Source organism: Vanellus vanellus (assembly GCF_965231255.1).
Source record: "Vanellus vanellus genome assembly, chromosome: 3".
NCBI lineage: Eukaryota > Metazoa > Chordata > Aves > Charadriiformes > Charadriidae > Vanellus > Vanellus vanellus.
In genome coordinates, this window is record NC_138907.1 from 96082039 (window position 1) to 96103191 (window position 21153).

General features: G+C 36.5%; 1 protein-coding gene across 1 annotated transcript in view; it reads right to left on the minus strand.

Moving 5' to 3' along the window:
- Positions 1 to 21153, minus strand: part of FAM135A (family with sequence similarity 135 member A) — an 80670-nt gene that overhangs the window by 28654 nt on the left and 30863 nt on the right. Inside the window, exons 6-13 of the mRNA XM_082480891.1 lie at positions 18738 to 18864; positions 18213 to 18366; positions 15680 to 15757; positions 13393 to 13442; positions 11507 to 11662; positions 5488 to 5561; positions 5031 to 5185; positions 1788 to 4101 (exon numbers count right to left, since the gene is read on the minus strand). Of these exons, the coding sequence (XP_082337017.1) occupies positions 1788 to 4101; positions 5031 to 5185; positions 5488 to 5561; positions 11507 to 11662; positions 13393 to 13442; positions 15680 to 15757; positions 18213 to 18366; positions 18738 to 18864 (3108 nt within the window). The remainder of the gene's footprint in view (positions 1 to 1787; positions 4102 to 5030; positions 5186 to 5487; positions 5562 to 11506; positions 11663 to 13392; positions 13443 to 15679; positions 15758 to 18212; positions 18367 to 18737; positions 18865 to 21153) is intronic.

The following is a 21153-nucleotide window of genomic DNA, read 5'->3' on the forward strand; positions in this document are numbered from 1 at the left end:
AAACCACTGAATAGTTTGGGTCAGTTCTGGCCTTGAGCAAGCAACAGCTTTGTTTAAATGCAATAACAAAATTACAGGAATTACAACGAATCAGAAGTCAAGGTAAAGATTTCCCCTGACTTTTGATAATTCTTGCCAAATTTAAAACCTATTTCCTAGGTCAGCAGAGAGCTGGAGCCAGTGCTGTGATTGCTCACCAGCGAGTTCCTCCAGCAGGCTGACTAACCAATACTTGCTTCAGAAGCTGCCAGCTCTAGACCTCTGATCTTTTACATATTATATGAAGGCATACACTATATGGTTTCTAATAGCCGAGCTCCCCACATGCTAAAAGTTCCTTATGTTCCCTCCTTTTTTCCCCTTCCCTTAGTTTTTTGTGTATGACCTTCCTATCTAATTAACTGCATATCAGTTTCCCTGCAGCACTTCAATTTTATGCTTCCTTATGCTTCTTTCCCTCCTTAATCCGTCTGTTCTGCGTGATCCCTCACAGCGTCATGCTGTATCCCATCCTCTTCCGCCTGCTCACTGTTTTCCTTCCATTCTACTTTTTGTTCTCTGTTTTCCCAGCTTTATCTTTAGCTGATTTCTCACTAACTGGCAAGAGCAAGCCGCAGTGAAGTCAGCCTAAACAGAAAACACTGCAAGCAGTTGGTCTTATCACTCTGCAGCAGAAGTTACTTAGTTTGTACTCAAGGCAGTTTTCCGAACTCAACGTACCAAGGTTCGTTCTCTATGGAGCAGATCGTGCCCTCTGGAATCCCTGTTATCCCACGCTCTGGGAGACACTGCTTTACCCAAGGCCAAGTCCTTGATTTTACTCCAAGTTCCCTCTTTCTCTTATTGTTACAGAACACCCTAAACAGTCTCAGCTTTTCACCCCTCCCAATCTATACAAGTACGCACTCGCCAGTATTTCAGAAGCTACTTTTCTGTCCACTTCTAACCTGTTTTCCTCCACCACTGCTCAATCCTTCCTTCCTCCTGTTCTCAGCTGCTTACCACAAACTCTCTGGTCTTTTATCTCTTCTGCTTACTTAGCATTCTCCTTGTCCCTACCCCTGTTCTAAGCTTTCTTCTTTCTGATAGCAACATTTTACTTCCAATACAACACATAAAGCTGTTGCTTCCCATGCTTAGTTAGGAGCCGGGAAAATCCTATGTTAACAGCAAGATGAGGTGCAGCCTAGGGTCCCTGATGTTCCCCTAAATTTAGCTTTCCTGGTATCCAAATCGCAGTGTAATTTAGAGCACTATGGTCTCTGAGGTGTTACATTTTGGATATTTGAAGTTAAGATTGAAAAATAAAGCCATCACCTTGGCTAGCATTGCACATTTGCTTCACTTAATTAATTAGACGGACAGCCAGTTACAGAATGGTTTTGTTTTTATGTTTTTAACCTCATTTTCCTATGCTTGCTATTTTAACAGCTTCCATTTCATAAACCACCATTTTTATGCTCAGTAGCCATTACAACATCACTTTTCAGCCAAATGATTATTTTTTTTAAAAAGGAACATATTCGAGAAACAAACAAAAAAAAAACCTCGTGTTTTGCTTGAAGTCTGTCAAACCACGTGAAATTATAAGGTAGCTGACAGAAGGAATTCAGTGCTAACACACTTTCTATCTGAACATCTAAAACGTGATGTTACTTGAGCGTGCAGAATCCACAAGCCACAATTCGGGGGGTACTCTAGAGCCTAACCATGCTTCTTTTCCCCTTCTATACTATATTAACATCGTTTCTACAAGTAAAAAACTTTGTTTTAAAACAATCACTTACGCTAACATTTGAGGTTTTGGGGAGCTTTCATACCAGGAAACAGATGAAGCTGAGCTGTAGGATGTACTGCCTGGCTGTTGTGTAATTGCATCAGATTTATTCCTTGAAGAACAGATAACATTGCAAGGAGAGTCTCTCAGAGAAGAAGGAAAAGACAGACAACCAGGAGTACAGACAGGAGGCACAGTTACTCCGTCTCGCAGCTGGCCACTATCAGTCCTTCCAGATCTCAGGGCTCTCTCTTCTGCTGAGCCATGATCCTGGTCAGCACTGGAAGCTCCGTCTAATATACTATAGTCTGTTTCTTCATAATACCCATTTTCAATCATTTCCTGATCCTCCTCTTCTTCCTCATCTTGCTGGGAAGAGCAAATGATTTGTTTTTCATATGTTTCCTTTTGAGGGCTAACAGGATTGCTGTTGTCCATAGGCCAAATATCCGAAATATCTGTGCTGCTTCGAGAGCCAAAATAGTTTTCAACAAGCCCTTGCTTTACCATGTCAGTACTACTGGTTGGAGAAGGATTATCTGTGCCAGCTTCACTTTTAGCTGCTGACAGTTCTTCAGTCGTCTCCTTTAGTTCTAAAGGCTCGTGTTTTCCCTCATTTGTTTTTTCAACCTCATACACTGCATTTGCAGATGAAGAACCTGAAACCACAGATGGCTCACCCATACAAGTAATTTCCAAACGCAATTTAATTGTTTCTTCTGTAGTGCGAAGATGCCTTTCAAGGTCCTGAGAGTCTGTGCAGGCTATGCCAAGGTCTGCCTGCCGGCTGTAACTTTTCACATCAGTAGATGAATCCTCATCTGAAACAACTAATTGTAAAATATCTTTTGTTCCTGAGAGGGAGGAATGTATAGACAGAGTTCTGTTACCCGAGTGCCCTGAAAATACAACACAGGGTTGCTGCAAATTGGTGTTTGATTTTTTACTGTCATTACATTTTGGCAAGTCAATTGCTCCAAGATCCAATACCGTCTTACTGTCACTTAGCTGGCATTCAGGTACAACAGATATCTTTGAATTCTCATCAGGTGACAGCTCATCATCATCTGAAGGCAGAGAATTTATGGATGTCAGGGATGACTGTATTTCACTTACAGCGCTGGTACTCTCAGTGCAATGGCTTTCTATTGCATTTTTTATAGCACAGTCTGGCTTTAGTAAAAGCTGAGGAAATATTCTCTCACCATTGTATGCACTTTGCCCTTGAACATTTTCAAAAACCTGATCAGGGTTGGGGTGAGTTGCAAACGAACTTGGTTCACTTTCTACACCTGAATCTGAAAACCTAGAAGAGGCATATGTCACGCTAACATCTGGTAATTTAGTCATGTCTCCACTTGCAGAAAGTTGACTTTCTTTTGCGGAAAGAGTAGGCTGATTAGTTTTCATTTTTGTCAAGATATCACTGGTATGTTGGAAGTTTTTTTCCTGGACATCTTCCTTTTCAAGCACTGGTTCCTGTTCACCTGAATTCAATTTATTTCCAGATTCTGAAGACTGAATATTGGGTGTCTGCAAATTCTCTCCTTGCACTCCATCTTGTGGAAACTCAGCCCATGATCCAATATGAACAGTTACTTTTTCCCCTTCATAGGGATTCTTATTACTTGGTTTGACCTCAATTGTCCTGACTCCTGAGGAAGCTGGTTCACCTCCATGACAACCTTCAAGTGTACCTCTGGGTTGTAGGCCACTATCTGCTTGTATAGTTCCAGAATCTGTCTGGGAAATAGAAAGTCTACCAAAACCAGCCAAATTTTCACAGTGCATGGGGCTACCCGGACCTGGTTGGGCACCTTCAATCTTGGCAGTCTTTTCCTCGGTTCCAGATGGGAAAAACTGAAGTTCTCTTTGACTTATTTGCCTGGTGCAGGTTTTTGTATCACAAGGAAATCCACCTAATGTAGGGTCCAGCCCTTCATTAGCATTGTATGAAGGCCTGCCTTCTGAGCTTCTAGAGGCATCTTCCAGTGCTGCACTTTTCAAACATTTGTAGCCTACTAAGACCACAGAGTCCTTAGAGTTCTGTTTTACGACTTTTTTTGTGTTTTCAGGTTTCATTGTTTTCATGAGCTTAGTAACCTTAACTTTGGATTTATTTGCATCTTCATTTTTCCCTTTCAAAGTTTTCGTTAGCGTCTTTTCACTTTCTGAATGCCAAAGGTTGGACGCACCTGCAGGTCTTATTTTCGGTTCCGGGCTAGTAAAACCAGCTACAAAGCCTTCTTCAGCTTCAAATTTATCCAGTTTATTGGACTCTGACCTTGGAAGACTCTGAACTACCAACCAGGGCACATCTAGATCTTTCACCAAAAAAAGTGAGGGGAGAAAAACAGTAAGAAAAAGGATTGCTTACAACAGGATTATGCAGGTAACTGAAGATATAAAACTCCTTAAAAAATAATTCTAGAACTTTACAAGTGCTCAAAACTCAAACTAAAGAAACATTTCCTAGCAAATAAATGTACTCCTTTAAGCCAACAAGAAATACTGAGGAGCTCAACATGAGCCGGCAATGTGTGCTTGCAGCCCAGAAAGCCAACAGCATCCTGGGCTGCATCAAAAAAAGCGTGGCCAGCAGGTCGAGGGAGGTGATTCTACCCCTCTACTCCACTCTGGTGAGACCCCACCTGAGTCCAGCTTTGGACCCCTCAGCACAAGAAGGACATGGACCTGTTAGAGTAGGTCCAGAGGAAGCCCATGAAAATGATCAGAGGGCTGAAGCACCTCTCCTATGAGGACAGGGTGAGAAAGTTGGTGGTGTTTCAGCCTGGAGAAGAGAAGGCTCTGGGGACACCTTACAGCAGCCTTCCAGTATCTGAAAGGTGCCTACAAGAAAGCCGGAGAGGGGCTTTTTACAAAGTCGTGTAGTAATAGGACGAGAGGGAATGGTTTCAAACTGGAAGAGGGCAGATTCAGAGTAGGTATCGGGATGAAATTTTTCACTCTCAGGGTGCTGAGGCACTGGAACAGGTTGCCCAGAGAAGCTGTGGAGGCCCCATTCCTAGAGGTGTTCAAGGCCAGGCTGAATGGAGCTTTGAGCAACCCGGTCTAGTGGGAGGTGTCCCTGCCCAGGGCAGGGAGGTTGGAACTAGGTGATCTTTAAGGTCTCTTCCAAGCTAAACCATTCTATGATTCTGTGATTCTATGACATGTAAAGTGAAGCACTTAGGTTTTACATAGTTTCTGCTGATTTCTTCAAAAAGAAAACTGCACCGTGAGGCGTGTTTACCTTCAGTAATTGAATCTAAGTATCGATCTTCAAAGATTATAGGCAAGGAGTTCATATCTCCATCTAGTTCACTACATTCAATAGGGAGGGGTGGAAGAGAACTGCAGAAGGAAGTGTTTTTGATAGCTGCACACATCTGTAGATGACTTTGAGCACTGAAAAAAAGGAAGCAATCCTACATAAAAAAAATAGAACTATTTATTTTTATATTAACATAAATTAACAGTAGTTTAATTCACTTTAGTAGAAGCTTTCCTACTAATTATTTAATAGCTTTAATAGTTATTCAATAACTTCTTATATAACTCATTAAAAAAAACTTGAAATCTGTATTTAGAACATAAGTTTCTCAAACTTGTTACATAACTATTTTTGCAAGACAGTACTTCTACATAACATAAGCTACGGAACAGTAGTACCACTTGCTACGTACTGTGCATTTCAAAAGGCTACTCACTGTAGTTCTTGATAGGCAAGGGCAGCTTGCCTAGGATGTTCAAGACAAAAAAATGCTTCTGCAAATCTGCGCACCTGCAAGATCCAAATAAAGTTAAAGCTTATTTTATATTACATATAATTTTTGAAAATCCACCAGCATTCCTACACAGCAATGTTATTAACTTGTATGTATTATATAGACAGTTACTTTTTTTAAAATGTTCAATCTGAGTAGGAGGGAAGAGGATGCCACAGACAAGACTAGCACCTGAAATGAGAATTTTAATTTGTGTATTGGATGACTGAGGGGAATTATATTAGATTCAACTGCCAGTTGAAAACTTGATTACCAAGAAATCAGTAATCCAAATCAGGCTCACCTGAAACAATAACACACAAAATATTAAGAGAAATGTCAATGAGTAGAAAGGAAATGACTGTTTGATGGGCACTTCTGAATATGCTTGAGGACTACCTTCAGAAGTAGAAACCCATTAGATATTCTGCAGTCTCAAAATACAGAGAAGTATGTGTTTCAAACTTTCCATGAATACTTTCTAGCCCACAGTAAACTATTGTGCAAAAACCCCCTTTGTTTGTAAAGATTTTAGCTGCAAATGACAAAGAACAACAAAATGCGTGCTAACTACAAGCACTGCATTTAAGACTTAACTGTATGCCTAAAGTCATTAAACCATGCAATACTAAAATAGTATTTTATAACATAGGGGAGCATATTATTTTATCATCAAATACATAGCACGGTAATAGAAAGTGTGAACTATACAGCAATTTACTACAAATAAAAACAATCAACATATTGAAAATGCAGTATCTAGAAACCCCAAAGTTTTTGCAAGATGAGAATTCTCACATTTCCAATACTACATAACAATATTAATTCAATCTAGATGAGTTTTTAGGACTTTTATTTTTGCAACTGCCCAATTACCCGCATCAAAAGGATGCAATTCAATGCAGTATGACAGCATCTTGTTCGTTGTAACAATACATACAGAAAAGAGAATGTGCTGTACAGTGGCTGTTAGCAACTGCTTGTGCATTAACTTGGGCATAAACATCAATTTGTTTATATCAATTAAAACAAAATTTCTATCCCACTTAGAGAACCACATATGCTGCTAGTCTACTTACTCAATCATTTATTTACCAACCACTTGCTGGCCCCCTACTCCTTTATTTCCTCAATATACTGTGGGTCTTCCTCTTAAGTTATATTTCCCAAACAGACCGTGAGTTTGCAGCATATCTGGTGGAGCAGGCATCAGACCTAGTTCAGTTCCCTCAGCTCTTTCACTTCACTCACAGCTGCGGGCAGCATCTGCATCCGCCCTGAGTACAGACATAGCACTAGGAAAAACCTGTGCATTAACTGGCAAACATCAGACTTTCAGGACCACATTAACTTGCAAGGCAGTTAGGTTTCTCTCCTGGTACACTTTGAGAGAGTACCGCTTGGATGAAGTTTGATGTTCTGTAGCTTCTACTTTTTCCTCTTTTTCTTTTTAATAAAAGAAAAAATGAAAAAAAAAAAATGCTCCAATATGTTTAAGAAAAAAAAAAAAACACAAAAAATCCCCACAAACAGTAAAAAGAAAACACTAAGTTTGACACTTTCTTGTAAATGCAACCTCCACTCTCAGCAGTGACCAGACGTGCACATACAAGATGTATCTGCTGTCCTTCAGAAATTATGTTAGGAGTTTATGCAGACACACGTGGGATTAGAACTGGTGTTCCTAAGTATTCCTCTGCACCTCCTCAGCTGGCTTTTCTAAACAGACATCTGCCTTCCAAACAGATGGTTCTGTCACAGCTAATCCCCAGCCTTCCCCCCAGAAAGAGAGGAGATCATTATGCAATAGACAATTTTACTGGTTAAAAACCTAGATTTTAGAGCAACTGACCACAAAGACTGGACTGGTTATCATTTCAAATCAAGCAATTTAAAAATGAATTAAACGTCCCAATCAGTTATGTAATAGGAAATAAAATAGTAATAGAAACATTGCCCAGTTTGTAGACGCCTGTGGTTCAAGCCAGGAAAACAGCATAAAGCTGTTTCCCAGGAGGCAGGTAAGGTGGTTTTGACTTTAGATGTGAGCAGTCGCTTTACCACATAAAGTAACTGGAGTTATATGGAGACCAGATCTTTAGAATTCTGCCACTATCTCAAACAGAAAAGGAAGGCTGGTTTTTGTTTGCAATAAATCCCATTTGTAATTGTTTAAGTAATTCCAATGCTTTTGAACAAAATCCAATTACCAGCTCCAGACAGCTCTTAGTAGGGTAGCAACGGTATAAAACTAGTTGAAAGCAAGCTCCAAAAGCCCACATAAATCAATATTAAGGAGAGAAAATCCCCCAAACCAACAGTAGTTTATTATGTTTAATCAGAGCTTAACTTATGGAAGGACTGAGGCACTTGCTAGGATGCTGCAAACAGGCTCTGCAGAACCAGAACAACTACCAGCTGGTGCTAGTGACTCAGGCACTACCGACTTGGGCCAAATCCACAATGACTTTGCAGGAGGAAACTGTATCTGCTACTCCTAGTCCCTACAGACTTCCCAAAACTATGGTTTTTGTGGTCCTCCCAGTGTAAACGGAAGAGGAGGAAAAACTGGATAGAAAAACTGCTGTGGAATATACATTGAGTGCCCACACATATATGAGCAGCAGTCTGAGATCTTAGTTCTCGTTTCTCATTATTTTAGGACTAAGAAATGGAAAGAAATAATTTTGGAAAAGCATGTTCAGACCTACCAGAAGATGTCACTATGGAACAAAGAGGTGAACTAGTTTAGCATGCAAATTTTTGTAATATAAAACAACATACTCTAAGCAGTTTTTTCAACAAAACGGAGTTGTAAATCCTATCAGTGTGATAACGTAGTTGAGGGATGTTCTGGTGTCCCTAAAGTGTTCCTGATTTTTTTATGTAGTGCTTAATATTCAAAGTATTTGAAAATAGTTAAGTACTTAAATACTCAAGTAAAATAAGTAAAAAGATTAAAACAACATTTTCAAATACTTAAAATAAACTATTTCATTATGACCTTATTTTCTGACAACACTTCATCAGAAACACCTGTTTTATAAGCATCTGTGCAAAGAGGGTGAAAGTAATTTGACCAAATACAGATGACAGGCATTTCTAGGGCATATTTTAATACAAATATATAAACCAGTCAGATGAATGAGTCTCTAAAAGGGTCAATTCATCTTAGATTAACACTAAACTTTCCCAGGGAGAAACTTATGGTCTCTAAATATTGCAAGATGAAAAGGTAAAATTGAAAGAGATTTAGCATCCGGTAGAGCACACAACCAAGTATCAATTTCCAAAATAAAAGGGATTATTTAGAAGGATAGAATTTTGTATAGTACAAAAATCTTATTCCAGAACAGAGAGATATTCTCTCCAGAGGAGAGTTAGTCAATTCTCAACTAAATTCACTAATCAGAAAGTCTGCATCATTTGACGTGTGCAGATAACGCCAGTAGTGAAACATGATCATTGCACGTTTCCCAAAAGAAGTTGATATGAACCCTCAGAATATAAATTCTGAAGAGATTATTAATACAAATTATAAATTATTACACTAAGCACCGCAAAACAGGATCCAAAAGTCAACAAACATTCTTAAAAATGTTAAGGCTTAAATTTACCACCTCTTTTTAATTTAAAGGTTTACTGAATTTATGAATCCCTGGGCCCTGCCCTACTGCCATGTGGGAAACCCAGTGAAGCTGTCTTTTACATACATTTTAATTACATACATTTGCAAAGTATTCACAAAAGCTCCTCACATCTTGGACTACAGAAAACAAGTGTCACGTTTGCAAATTAGTCCTTGTAAATTTAAGTAACAAAACATTGCCGGTTCTCTGTAAGTTGGCTCAGGTAGAATTTCTTTCTTGATGCTGTATTATTTGAATTTTAGAGTCAGCCTACTTGCTCTTCGCTATCAGGCTCTACCCGTGTCCTGCATCTCTTTTTCAGTCTTTGATGTTTGGGTAGATAATGTAGTATCCAGTAAGTTCAGAACTCAGTAAGAAGTAGCGATTTGCCACTTCTTTACAAAATAAAATATGCTCAACATTTTCAGGTATAACAAGGATCACCTCTGGGCTCAAGTCAGAAGGCCAGTAAGTTTTAGAGACTCAGTGTCCCTCACTAACAGCTGCACTGAGCGCTACATAAGAGTCTTCATCCCCACACCACTATGCTGCAAGTGTGGATTCACACTTCCAGAAAAGAATGTTTCTACAGCTTCTATTAAAGAATGATTTGTTTTTTCTTATTAAAAAAGTAAAAATTAAATATGATGTGTTACTTGAAACAAGTTTGTTTATGCGTAGTGATTGATAACAAAACAAGTGGGCTTAACAGCAACTGAAAAGGGAAAAAATGCAGGCGTGAAATCAAATGATAATATAAAAAAAGAAAAAAAAGAAGGGAGGAAGGGAACTCTTTCACATTTTGTGAAAACTGGAGAGCATCAGAGAAATACTAATATCTCAATTCACACAGTATAATAAACTACTTTGATTTATAATCCGTAAAATAACTGCAGTAAAATTCAATAATTAAGGTATTTGAGAGCTAGAGAGACTGACTTACAAAGATGTTAAACTACATTTAAGAAGCTAAATGCATAATGATTAGCAATATCTTTTCTTTTTTTTTTTTTAATGTTGGAGCAGTAAAAATAAAAGTACTAATACTTCTTTTGGTTTTATTAAATATATACTTGTACAAACACTAACATACCAGCAGTTGAATGCAAGTGAAGGTTAAGTGAAACAGTATTCTCATTTCATGCCTTACACTAGTTAACTCAAAGGATTCCAGAATTTATACCAAAAGCACAGAAAGGTAAGTACAGTCCAAGTACCCTTCATAATCACTTTCCCCTCCAGAACCAAAACAGAAAGGGGTTTGATGCAAATGACAGAAATGCTGGTGAGCCAAATCAAATCTCTGAGAAACGAAACCTTAAAATAGACTTTATTTTGGATTATGACTATTACAAAGCACTGATAACATGTATTCCCATTAACCAGATCTTCTAACAAGCTCTTTGCAAATGGCTGTACAAGAAGTGTCTCCTGATACTCTCTTAAAATTACCTATTCTATACCATGTGTGAGAAAAATGCCCAGATTGTTATGTCAGACAGTAAAGATGCCAGGTCAGCTGAAGACCAAGCTGTGTGTTTGACAATTAGGGGTGGTGGGTGTCATTGTTTACTTGCTTTTGGTTTAATGAATCTTACTCTCTGAAAACTTCAAAATGATAGGTTTCTTCAGATGCATGGCCCCAAAAGATGGGAGGGAAAAAGATATTTGTTAGGAAGTGGGGGTAACGCTTTAGTTCTGCTGTGGTTTTGTATGTAGAAAGCCCACAGCAACTGTATATACACATATACAGATCAACCATGTGTGTAGCTACTCACAATATATGTTTTTATAGCTATACACACACATTTACATGCCAGATCACTTCTGATACATCTCTTCTTTTTTAAAATCCCACTTAAGAGACTCTTCAAAGCTTATGAAAGTTATAAATACTTAATTCAGAAGGAAAGTACGCTTTGTTTTACGATGTAAGCAGGCAGCCTAAATGCAGTAGGGAAGTAAAATGCAGGGTGGGCACTAGGCATGCCTCCTGCAGGAAAATACATCATTCTGCACCAATACATCTTATTCCACAGACTGCAATTTGCCTTCTGAACTGCATTTCTTATTCAAAAGATCAATGAATTTGTTGGTTCATAAACATAAGTAACATATTTTATGTATTATATTTCAAGAATAAGCTCTAACAACATGATTCACAAGCTAACAAATACAATAGAACAGCTCCCTTTATGACTCCAACTACCCTTCCCAAATAAAACTAGAAAAATTAGAACCTGGAGTTTCATTCTGATACATGTTTCTGTAACAATGTGCCCCAGTAAGAGTATGAACATTCCAGAGTTCCTAAAGCCCGAGTCAATACTTACTCTTAACGTGTGATGCTCTTGCGCTAGCAATGCTGTGACCTCCTCTTGTAAAGTAATGACCTCCAGAAATTGCCCCCAGAGAGCCATCAGAAGTGAGCAAAGCTGAGCAAGATTCATATTTATAAGTTCTGCCAGTTCATCAGGATTTTCCATTTTCTGAAGTTAGGAAAACATATTTACATTATTAACAGATGAGACCATAATGTACAGACACGAATCAAAAAAAGCATAATTTATCGTAGTGAGAATTACAATTTAAAAAGTAACTTCCAAATTACAACTGTTTTGTCTAAGTATCAGAATTTAATTCATCCATGTTACAACACTAACAGAGTATTTTACGTTGCCTGAAATACTCTCCAGTTGTCTTTCAGAATTAGGACTCCTGACCTTAAATTAAAGCAGCAATTCAATTTATGGAAACCATAACTGAGTTGCAACTGTTGTATTTTCTAACATGCAAAAATATAGTGTGCCTGAAAGGAACAGGAATCAGCAAGTAGAAAACAGGAAATCGATACTCACTATGTTAGTCCAAATTTGATACAATTGCAAAAATTTAATAAAGACATCTCTATTTCAGAATAGTCACAACTCTCAATAACATTTATATGGTATCGTACGTCTACATACACTTTAAACATGCTCAGGAACCTGTGTTACAGTATAGGCTTCCTAGAACCAGATCACACCAAGACAAACTCAGTGCAAACAAGTTTTTCTTTCTTAACAATGTACTGTAATCCTGTGATATAGTTTCACGCCAGTCAATTACAGACTACTAGGCTTACGTTCCCTGCCATTTTAGAAAAAAAATATAGATTTTCAAAAACTCATTGCAGGCACATAAGGCACAGAGGCAAAGGGTTTAAAAAGTAAAGATAGTACAGACTCAGCTCCAGCAATATTAAAGAGCAAGTAGAAAAAATGGATGGCAAACACTGAAACACCAGCTTAATACGCAAGAGTCGAAATAAGAGGAGGAAAACCTTTTGATCAGAACTGCACAAAAGAACAGAAAGGAGAAAAAGAAAAACATATAAACATACTTTAGCAAGCTAAGGGAGAAACTAATAAACAAAATATCATAGGTACTGAAAGAATTTACAGAAGATATGTAAATGTAAAAAAACTTTTACCACATAAAATAACATCATTAGTTGCCCATAGAGAGCTAACTGTGCTGGCTTTGTCTCCAGTTATACAAATTATATCCTTTTAAAGCCAGTATTACATTTCCTTGCAGTTATACTACTACTGCAGTAATGAAAGGTTCTTCAGCAGCTGGGCAGATGGCCCACTCAGCAGGAAAGCACGGACAATCTTTCAAAAAAGTTTTAAAACCTGTACTTTAACTTTCACTGTGACAAGGAAATTAGTTCTGACTACGGAGAGAGCTGGGGAGACAAATCTAAGAAATCTGAAGTAGACAGTGTTTCCTTGAGAAAGTAGGTAAAACAGGAGAAGGAGACAGCATCAGGACAAGTCCTTCCAGATGAGGGAATGACTTGGAGAATCTGCTTATGAACAACCTACTACTACTGGCTGATCTTCTACCATTGTTATCTGACACCATCAAAACAAGGAATCCCATTTATAAATGCAGAAAATTCAAAATTTGATTTTAATACAAGTAATCCACCTTTCTATAATCTTCAGTTTAATAGTATACAAAAGTTACCAAGCCACCAGATCTATAGTTAAGTTTTGGAGTCAGTTGAGCAGTTTCTCTTTGAATGAGAGGAGCAGCTGAAATAAGCGTTGGCAAAAACCACAGAGGATATTATCACTGAAACAAACAGCTTATTCCCAAGTAGCATATGAAATCAGCATATTCTATTTTTACACTTATTTCACTTATTTAATACATGAAGAAAAAACTGTACCTTTACTTCTTCACACAATTCTGTAAGACGAACTTCTACATCTATGTTTTCTGGAAAGATTAGAGGACATATCCATGAAAAATGTACTTTCCAAGTTGCAGAGTAAAACCAATTATCTCACAAAACAATTTTAAAGCATGAGAAAGAACCCATTGAGTAAAACCTGAAGGCATATTAAGTGCCACAGTCAACTTTAAATCAAGTAAATTATAAACTCCCATTAAAATAATTTCTTAGTAATTTCTGAGATTGAGGACAGAACACAATTATTAAAAAAAAAGGTTTGCAATTGAGTATCATGATCACTTATCATGATGCCTTGTCAAAGATACCAATTTTCCATTCAAAATTATGCTTGAAAATACTGTAACTGAGATGATACAGTTTGCAGATTATCCATTGAGAGCTGCTGAGCTATTCAGCAGCAATGTCATTGTTCACAACCAAGGTAATATAATTCCTCTTCTACCTCAGATTTTCCAGAGATACTTTATGCCAATACCATTTTTCTACAGTTATATTATTTACCCAATTTGCAAGCCATATGAATATAAATACAATTCTTTAATTGTCCGAGGAATTATATTTTAGTCAAATAAAATTGATCTTTAATTGATCTTTCTCTCAATAGCTCAATGTTAAGAGCAAATCAATCTTCCATGGTACAGCAGCATAAACTGTATCTGAACCTTGAATGACTTATTTATAATGAAAACAGATTTATTCCTTCATGTAAGATGTTTTTCCTTGTTAATAATTCCTAGTCTACTTAAGGGAATCTGATCAATTAAATAAAAATTTAGTACAATGTTCTGATTTCCTTCTACATCGGAAGTACCAGTAATAAGGGAACAATTTATGAACTCTGAAATTGTCTGTAACAAGTATCTATATTATACTTCAGTTTTGAAACACAGTATTAATGAAAAAGCCTATAGTGTTTCCTGAAAACATACACCAACAAATCACGCCTTGAAACTCACAATAATAAATTTAGGATACAGATAATGAACATAGGTTTACAGAACGGCAACAGTGTGTTTATTTAACTTGTCTTTCAATGACACCACCTAGATTTGGTAAGTGTATATTGATTTTCAACTAATTGCATCCATTATACTTAGGTTTAAACTTAATGCCAAACAAATTAACTCATACGACTCAAAGTTCTGAGAAAATACGCAAATTGCAGAAATACATTAAGTTCTCAGAAACAAGTTCAGAAATGTTTTTGAAAGAAACTGCATACACCTGTATTAACTAAACAGTACTCGATGATAATTATTCTGAAAATATATGAAAACTGTTTAAGATATGATACTACTTTTGGTGTGTTTGTGGTGACACAAAATTTGTAATTAGTGAAAAAATTAAATGGTTTACTTATGAGACAATACTGACTATTTATCTTGTTTGTCACACTGCAATTGAGAATAAACTTTGAACAACATTTTAAAACTCTGAAGTCTAAAATCATTATGGAAAAACCCAAACTACAATGTTATATAAAAAAAAAAAAAGACACAATAGCGACAATACAAAAGGAAATGAAATAGTAACATTCTACAGCAGTAATGTTCACCCAGCAAACATCTGATGAGATTTTGCTGACTCTGCTAAAAAACAGTTTTGTTTTCTTTTTAAAACAAAACCAAAACACAGTTATAGATTATTAAGATAGTGAGCTACTATGAGACTGAACTGCCATGTTACTCTTCTCCCATCACAAACTTCCTTGTGCTTAAACAGCACTGTTGTCTTTTGTCCAGCATCAGGCCAACATCGACACTCTCCACAGGGAGAACTGGCCGTTTAGGTATGGACAAATGCACCTTAAACTTTAAGAATATCTTGTGTAGTGCTTGGAGGAATCAAGCCTTGAGACACCAGAAGCAACAGGAAAGATTTCTCAGGAAGAAAACGTATTGGGCTTTAATTATCTAAAAAAATGAGTCTGTGATTAATTAAATGAAACTATAATTTTTAGCTATTTTATTTAAATGGTGACAACTGACTGAACTCTTCAATCATTTTTGTTTAGTAAAGTAGAACAACACTAAACCAAAAAACAGTAGTAATTTCTCATTTTATTATCTATATTCAGCCTAGAAATAAGTAGCTCAATTCTGCAGACTTCCATCAGAGTTCAACATATGTTGACTATGGCTGAACAGTGAAATAGTGTTCCTGTTTACAAAAGAATGTAATATTTTATATTATTAATAATATCATATTTTATTTATTAATAAAAATCTGAGGGGTTATATCACCTGCTTTGAAAACATACCTAGGTAGGCGTCTCTCTGGGTTCGTGGATATTTTCTTCTGAGAAGGCGTTCATAAAGGACCTGCATGCTGGCCTTGGCTAGTTATAGGGATTGCACACATATGACTAGTTACTACACTCCTTTTTTTCAATCTGTGATTTATTATTTGTCTTAAAGTTAGTAAAAAAGCTTAGTGCTAGCCTAGCAATTAGTGCAGTTAGATCAGTACATGAAAGCATATAATTTTAGTGTAGTTTCTCGATTAGATATCACTTGTGATATACATTAAGCTAGTGGTTTTTTATTTCCTGAAACCAATAATACTAAAATGCTCAATTACAGTTATCAAGTCCAACAGTTGTCTGCACATGCTTCTGCAAAATCACTGTCGTGTGTTAAAATTATATGACAGAGCAATAGCAAAGCAAACAGAAGAAACAAAATTAAGGAGATAATAATTTAATTTATAACAAAATAATTTATAACAAAAAAGTGCTGATTCTGGGATTTAAACAGGACTTGAGATCCTCTTCTGCAATGCCCATTTCAACTTCACACATAAAATTTCCGCTATAAAACAGTTCATTTACTTTAAAAATTAAAAATAAATGCAAATGGCAATTGTGTGCTTTGTGAAGTCCAGAGAGCTTCAATTTCTTTATAGACATCACAGAAACACTGCTTTTTTTTTTTTTACTGTTAAAGGATTTTAGCAAAATTAGTGTTAATGGTAGGCATTAGCTATTTTTCATGGGCAAAAGCATAATTAATGTTTAGATTATTAGTTCTGTTACATCAATTGTCCCAATCAATATATATACAAAATAAATGAAAAAAAGATTTAAAAATAAGAAAACAAATTCATTCTAGCAGAGACTTAAAAAATAACAAAAAAAAACCCACACTGAAATAAACCATCAGCAGAATACGTACAATGAATGTTAAATGTAAGTAGTAATTTTCTCTTCATATATTTATTTTGAGCATTTCTGTTCAAGCTTGCATTCCTAAAGGTAAGCTATATTACCCACAGAAATGACAAAAGGTCTGACTCTAGTCCCACCAAAGCATATGAAAATGTTTTTGGTGACTTCAGTGAGGTTTGAAAGATACAACCCAAGTATGTGACGAAATGGCTGGCTTTTTTCTATTACATATCTATTTTGTAGGAATGTTTTAGGGGAGTTGAAGGCCCTATTTGAAACAGTTAAGTATCAAGACTTAGTCTAAGCCTATCCTTACAACAATAGTGCCAACAGATTCTATTTGGGAAAAAACACATTTTGTCCTTTAAAGGAAGACTAAGAGTTGAGTCATTCCTCTAATAGGGTGTTTCCCTCCATATCAAGATTAAGATAACTGACATGGAACTATTCTTTGTACCATAACTGTAGCAGTATTTTTGCTTCTATAAAGAAACAGCTTCAGTTTCTGGTATTTTTCTATGCACAGATGTGTAATGCACTCCCTCAAAGAAAAATAATTCAAAAAACAGCTCTGTATTTTGTAATACACAAGTGAAACGTTCTTTGTTTGAATCACTAATTGACCAAATCACATTTTTACAATAGTTTTCATATCTCAATTTCCAATCCTATTGTTTCATAATGCTTAGTTCTGACATTGGTAAAATTAAACAATCCCCAAAATCAATAAATGCTCTCTACAATCAATGTAAATTCCAAAAGATTTATTTTTTGGATTTATATAGAACTTTACATGACAAAAAGGGTATATACTTGATGAGGAAAAGTCTAAATCATCCTTTGTAACACCAATGTATTTTCCTTTTTTATTTTCACTGCTCTCCTAGTTCACAAGTTGAGGGTAGGCTCTCTAATACACCTGCATTCTACAGAAATGTAATGTACATTTCCACACATTACATTTCATGTAATATTTTCGCAGTCCTCATTGTCATAGAACTTAAATTTCTTTCTATGAGGCTGTCCTGTACGAGTTTAATTTTAACTTTATTAAAGAAATAGCTTCTCTGAAAGTGTATTTTAACTACTTAGTTTTACAGAAACAGTTCTTGTTTATTCAGATCTCTTCCTGATTCTTGGGTAACTAAGTCTGTTTAAAAAGTTGCACTACTAACTGAGTCAGCAGCAATTTCTTCTTGTAGGTCTTTTTTCAAGAAAGTTTCCATTGTAATATTCTTCTAAGTCAAGGCTTACAGAGTTCCAATTTTTATGCAAATATACAATGTTTCCTTATAACAAACAAAGAAGTGCAGCATGCTACTTGGATTAAGAGTTTCTCTAACTTTCTCACCACTAAAGACAGTGATTTGAAATAACAGGGCATATCAAGACCAACAAGAAAAAATATATTTGCATAAATTCAGGCTGTTATCTCCTCATGTTATTAGTAACGTGACAGTACTTATTTCTTTTTTATTTTTTTCTTGAGTTATTAAATTGATCAGTTTGAGCAAAAAGATTTTAGATATACAAGATGTATGAAATCAATGCCAGTTTAGTCTAAAAGAGGAGTATTCTTATATATACACTGACAGGAAAGTGATGCATTTTATTAAATTCAACATACCCAATTCAATTCGGTGAGAAGAGGGGAGCTCCTTTGTTATCATAATGAAATAGCTATGTAACCCTTTGAAAGCAAGCAGCAAACTGGCACAAAGTGTATAGTGGAAATTATAGGCATGACTGAGGAAAGACTCTGAAACAACAAAACTGCAACCCTAAAAAAAAAAAGAAAAAAGATGAGGCACATATTTATATTGTACAATAAATGAAGTGTTACAGAATAACTAAAAAGACAGATAAACAAATTGCCTCTTTTCACAAGCCTCATCCAAATTTTTGCAATTTTCAATGCATTGCAATATATTAAAAAAGAAGGTTAAACATTAATACTGTAAGCTTTCCATCTGCCTGTTCATGAAGCATGCAACCTAGCCTTCTGGAACAATTTTTCTCACGTCCCTTATCATGTGGCACACCAAAGGAACTCTAACAAAGCTCATTCTTTATCAAGTAGTATTTCCACAGAAAAGGTAAAATTCACAGTCCAACAAAATACAAATAAAATCTTAAACTGATATAGTCTTACATCTGCTGATAACTGTTTTGTGTAGTTATTGCCAAAGACCACACTTTCAAGAGAAGGAATCACAGAGTCCCTGTTTTGTGCTGGTGCATTCCTGTTCAACCATGTATTCTTCACTGGGCGAGGAAAACTGCAAAAAACACACGTGAACTGGTAATTTGAACATAGTATGTGGCACAAAACTATCACAGTTAAACCAAATTCTTGATTTTTCTTGAAAAGCAGTAGGAACAAGAACCCTCAACAAGGCCCTGAAAGTTCCTAGCATGGTGGTCTGCCCTTTTAAAACCCCTCAGGATGGCCCAGTACCTCAGTTAAGTCTCTGCTGCTGCGCTAGGGGAGCAGTGCTTCTAAAGCAGTTCTCTTCAAATCGTATCTCCAGCTAGTTGGAGAAATTTAAGAAATTATTACCCTCAACTGTTCTGTTGCCACCTCCCACCATGAAGGTCAGCAGACTCTGTGCCAGGAGATGGTGCAAGCTCTTCCTCATTATTTCTAATGCAAATCTCAACTAATTTAAACAATATTCCTGAAAATTTAAGCCATACAGATAAATTTTGAACTGTAACAGGTAAGAAGCATTCGTTTTCTGCCAACTTTGCTGTGGGGACTTTACCTCCTGAAAGTGAAGCAGCACCAAGCAGTTGGAAAGTTGTCACACAAACTGCTGTTGCTGTTCTCCTAAGGGATGCCTGACCTCTGCCTGTTGAAGAGAAAAGCCTGTCCTGAACCCCTGGGAGAAAAGAGCATCCTACAACAGTAGCCTCGTGAGAACAAAGAACTAGGAAAAATGAATGAAAGATGAATAAATGCAAAAAGGGAGGACTTTTAGTTAATGTGCGGAAATAAGCAATGACAGGTTAATAAAAATAGTAGATTGTACAAGACTCTAGGGATGTTACTGCATGGAATTATGTCCTCTCTTTCAAGTAAAGTGTTAATACTGGTTGTTCTCAAGAGAAGGAGAACCTAGATGCTACTCCAAAAAGGAAACACTCAGAAAGTGACCCTATAGGAAAGGAAGGGGTGCCAAGGGAAACCAAGGGGTTCAGAGAAGCAAACAGTCACCCAGGAAAGACCAAAGGACAAAGGGGAGTGAAGACTGCAATGTTCAGGTGTTTCAGAAAGAGGTGTTCCAGAAAATCAAGCATGATATGGATACGGCAGCAATAAACTGTTTGCTAAATATTATAATATGGGATGGCCCAGCTGAAAGAAACACTGTAAATTTGAAGGTTTCTTCCTCTCCCCACCCCAAACTGATTTAAAGGACAACTTGGATCCTTAAATAGTTTTACGGACACCAGTAACATTCTGCTGTAAAGATAACCAAAGCACCATGGAAGTTGCTTTTTCATTTCAGTATGTCCTCACACAAGCTGTATCAAGTTGAGGTCTAAAATTAAATAGCATTATTGCATCATCACTTGAAAAGCCAGAAACAGAGGAAAAATTGAATTAAAAATGTCAGATTTTCTGGAACCTTTTAAAAAGTCAGCAGGGACAAATACATTTCTGACTGAAAATTAGTAACAAAACCTGTTTTTCACTTTCTCACATGGAAGTGAAGTTCAATGCTAAAGCTATGGGATGAATACAAGGGAAAACACTCGAATTTCACTTGTGGTACATTGTGACAACTTACATTTTACGTACATGCTCCTACTTTAAGCACATTATTTTATCAGATGAGGTCTTCGATAACAATACTAGCTTAAGATAATTCCCACTTCCCTCCTCACTACTTGGTCCTCTCCCTAATAATGCTGTACCATCCCTTCAGATGTGCCAGTTCAGTTACTATATAGATAGGCCTAAAACACATCACCAAAACAATCCAACTTGGGAGGGAAAAAAAGCCAAAAAAGAAAAAAAGCCAGTTGAAACCTCCAAACCAGCACAGTCCGACTGCACAGAACAGCTGTCTAACATACACAGTCACATAGCCTTCCATGGTGTAAAGACAGGGATAAGGAGTGGGAATACCTTCAGCTACAGGTTTGGACATTTATGGCACAGCCTGAATTTGAGTATGAAGAAACTTGGGGGAAGTAGCATGGAGTATTTGAAGACCACGAAAGAAGGCAAAGACAGATATGCTACAGAAAAAGCAGTGTAAATAACACTTCATATGTGTGACTGTATGGCCCTTTTTCACACTTACTTTTGAGATAGAGAAGCAAGGTAAACAGAGATTGCAAAGGGTGACCCAAGTCAATGAAATAAAAAGGCTTTAGTAAAAATTAGACAAAAGCTTTTTTTTTTTTTAAGTAGAAAATTAAATTCTCCAGTTCCATTTACTCTAGAAAATGGTAAACACATCATTTGCAGACATCATTGCCATTAGAGAAGTAACTGAAAACTTCGAAGATTGCTAACAGAAGTCACCCTATTTGTATTAATAGCACCTATTTCAGTC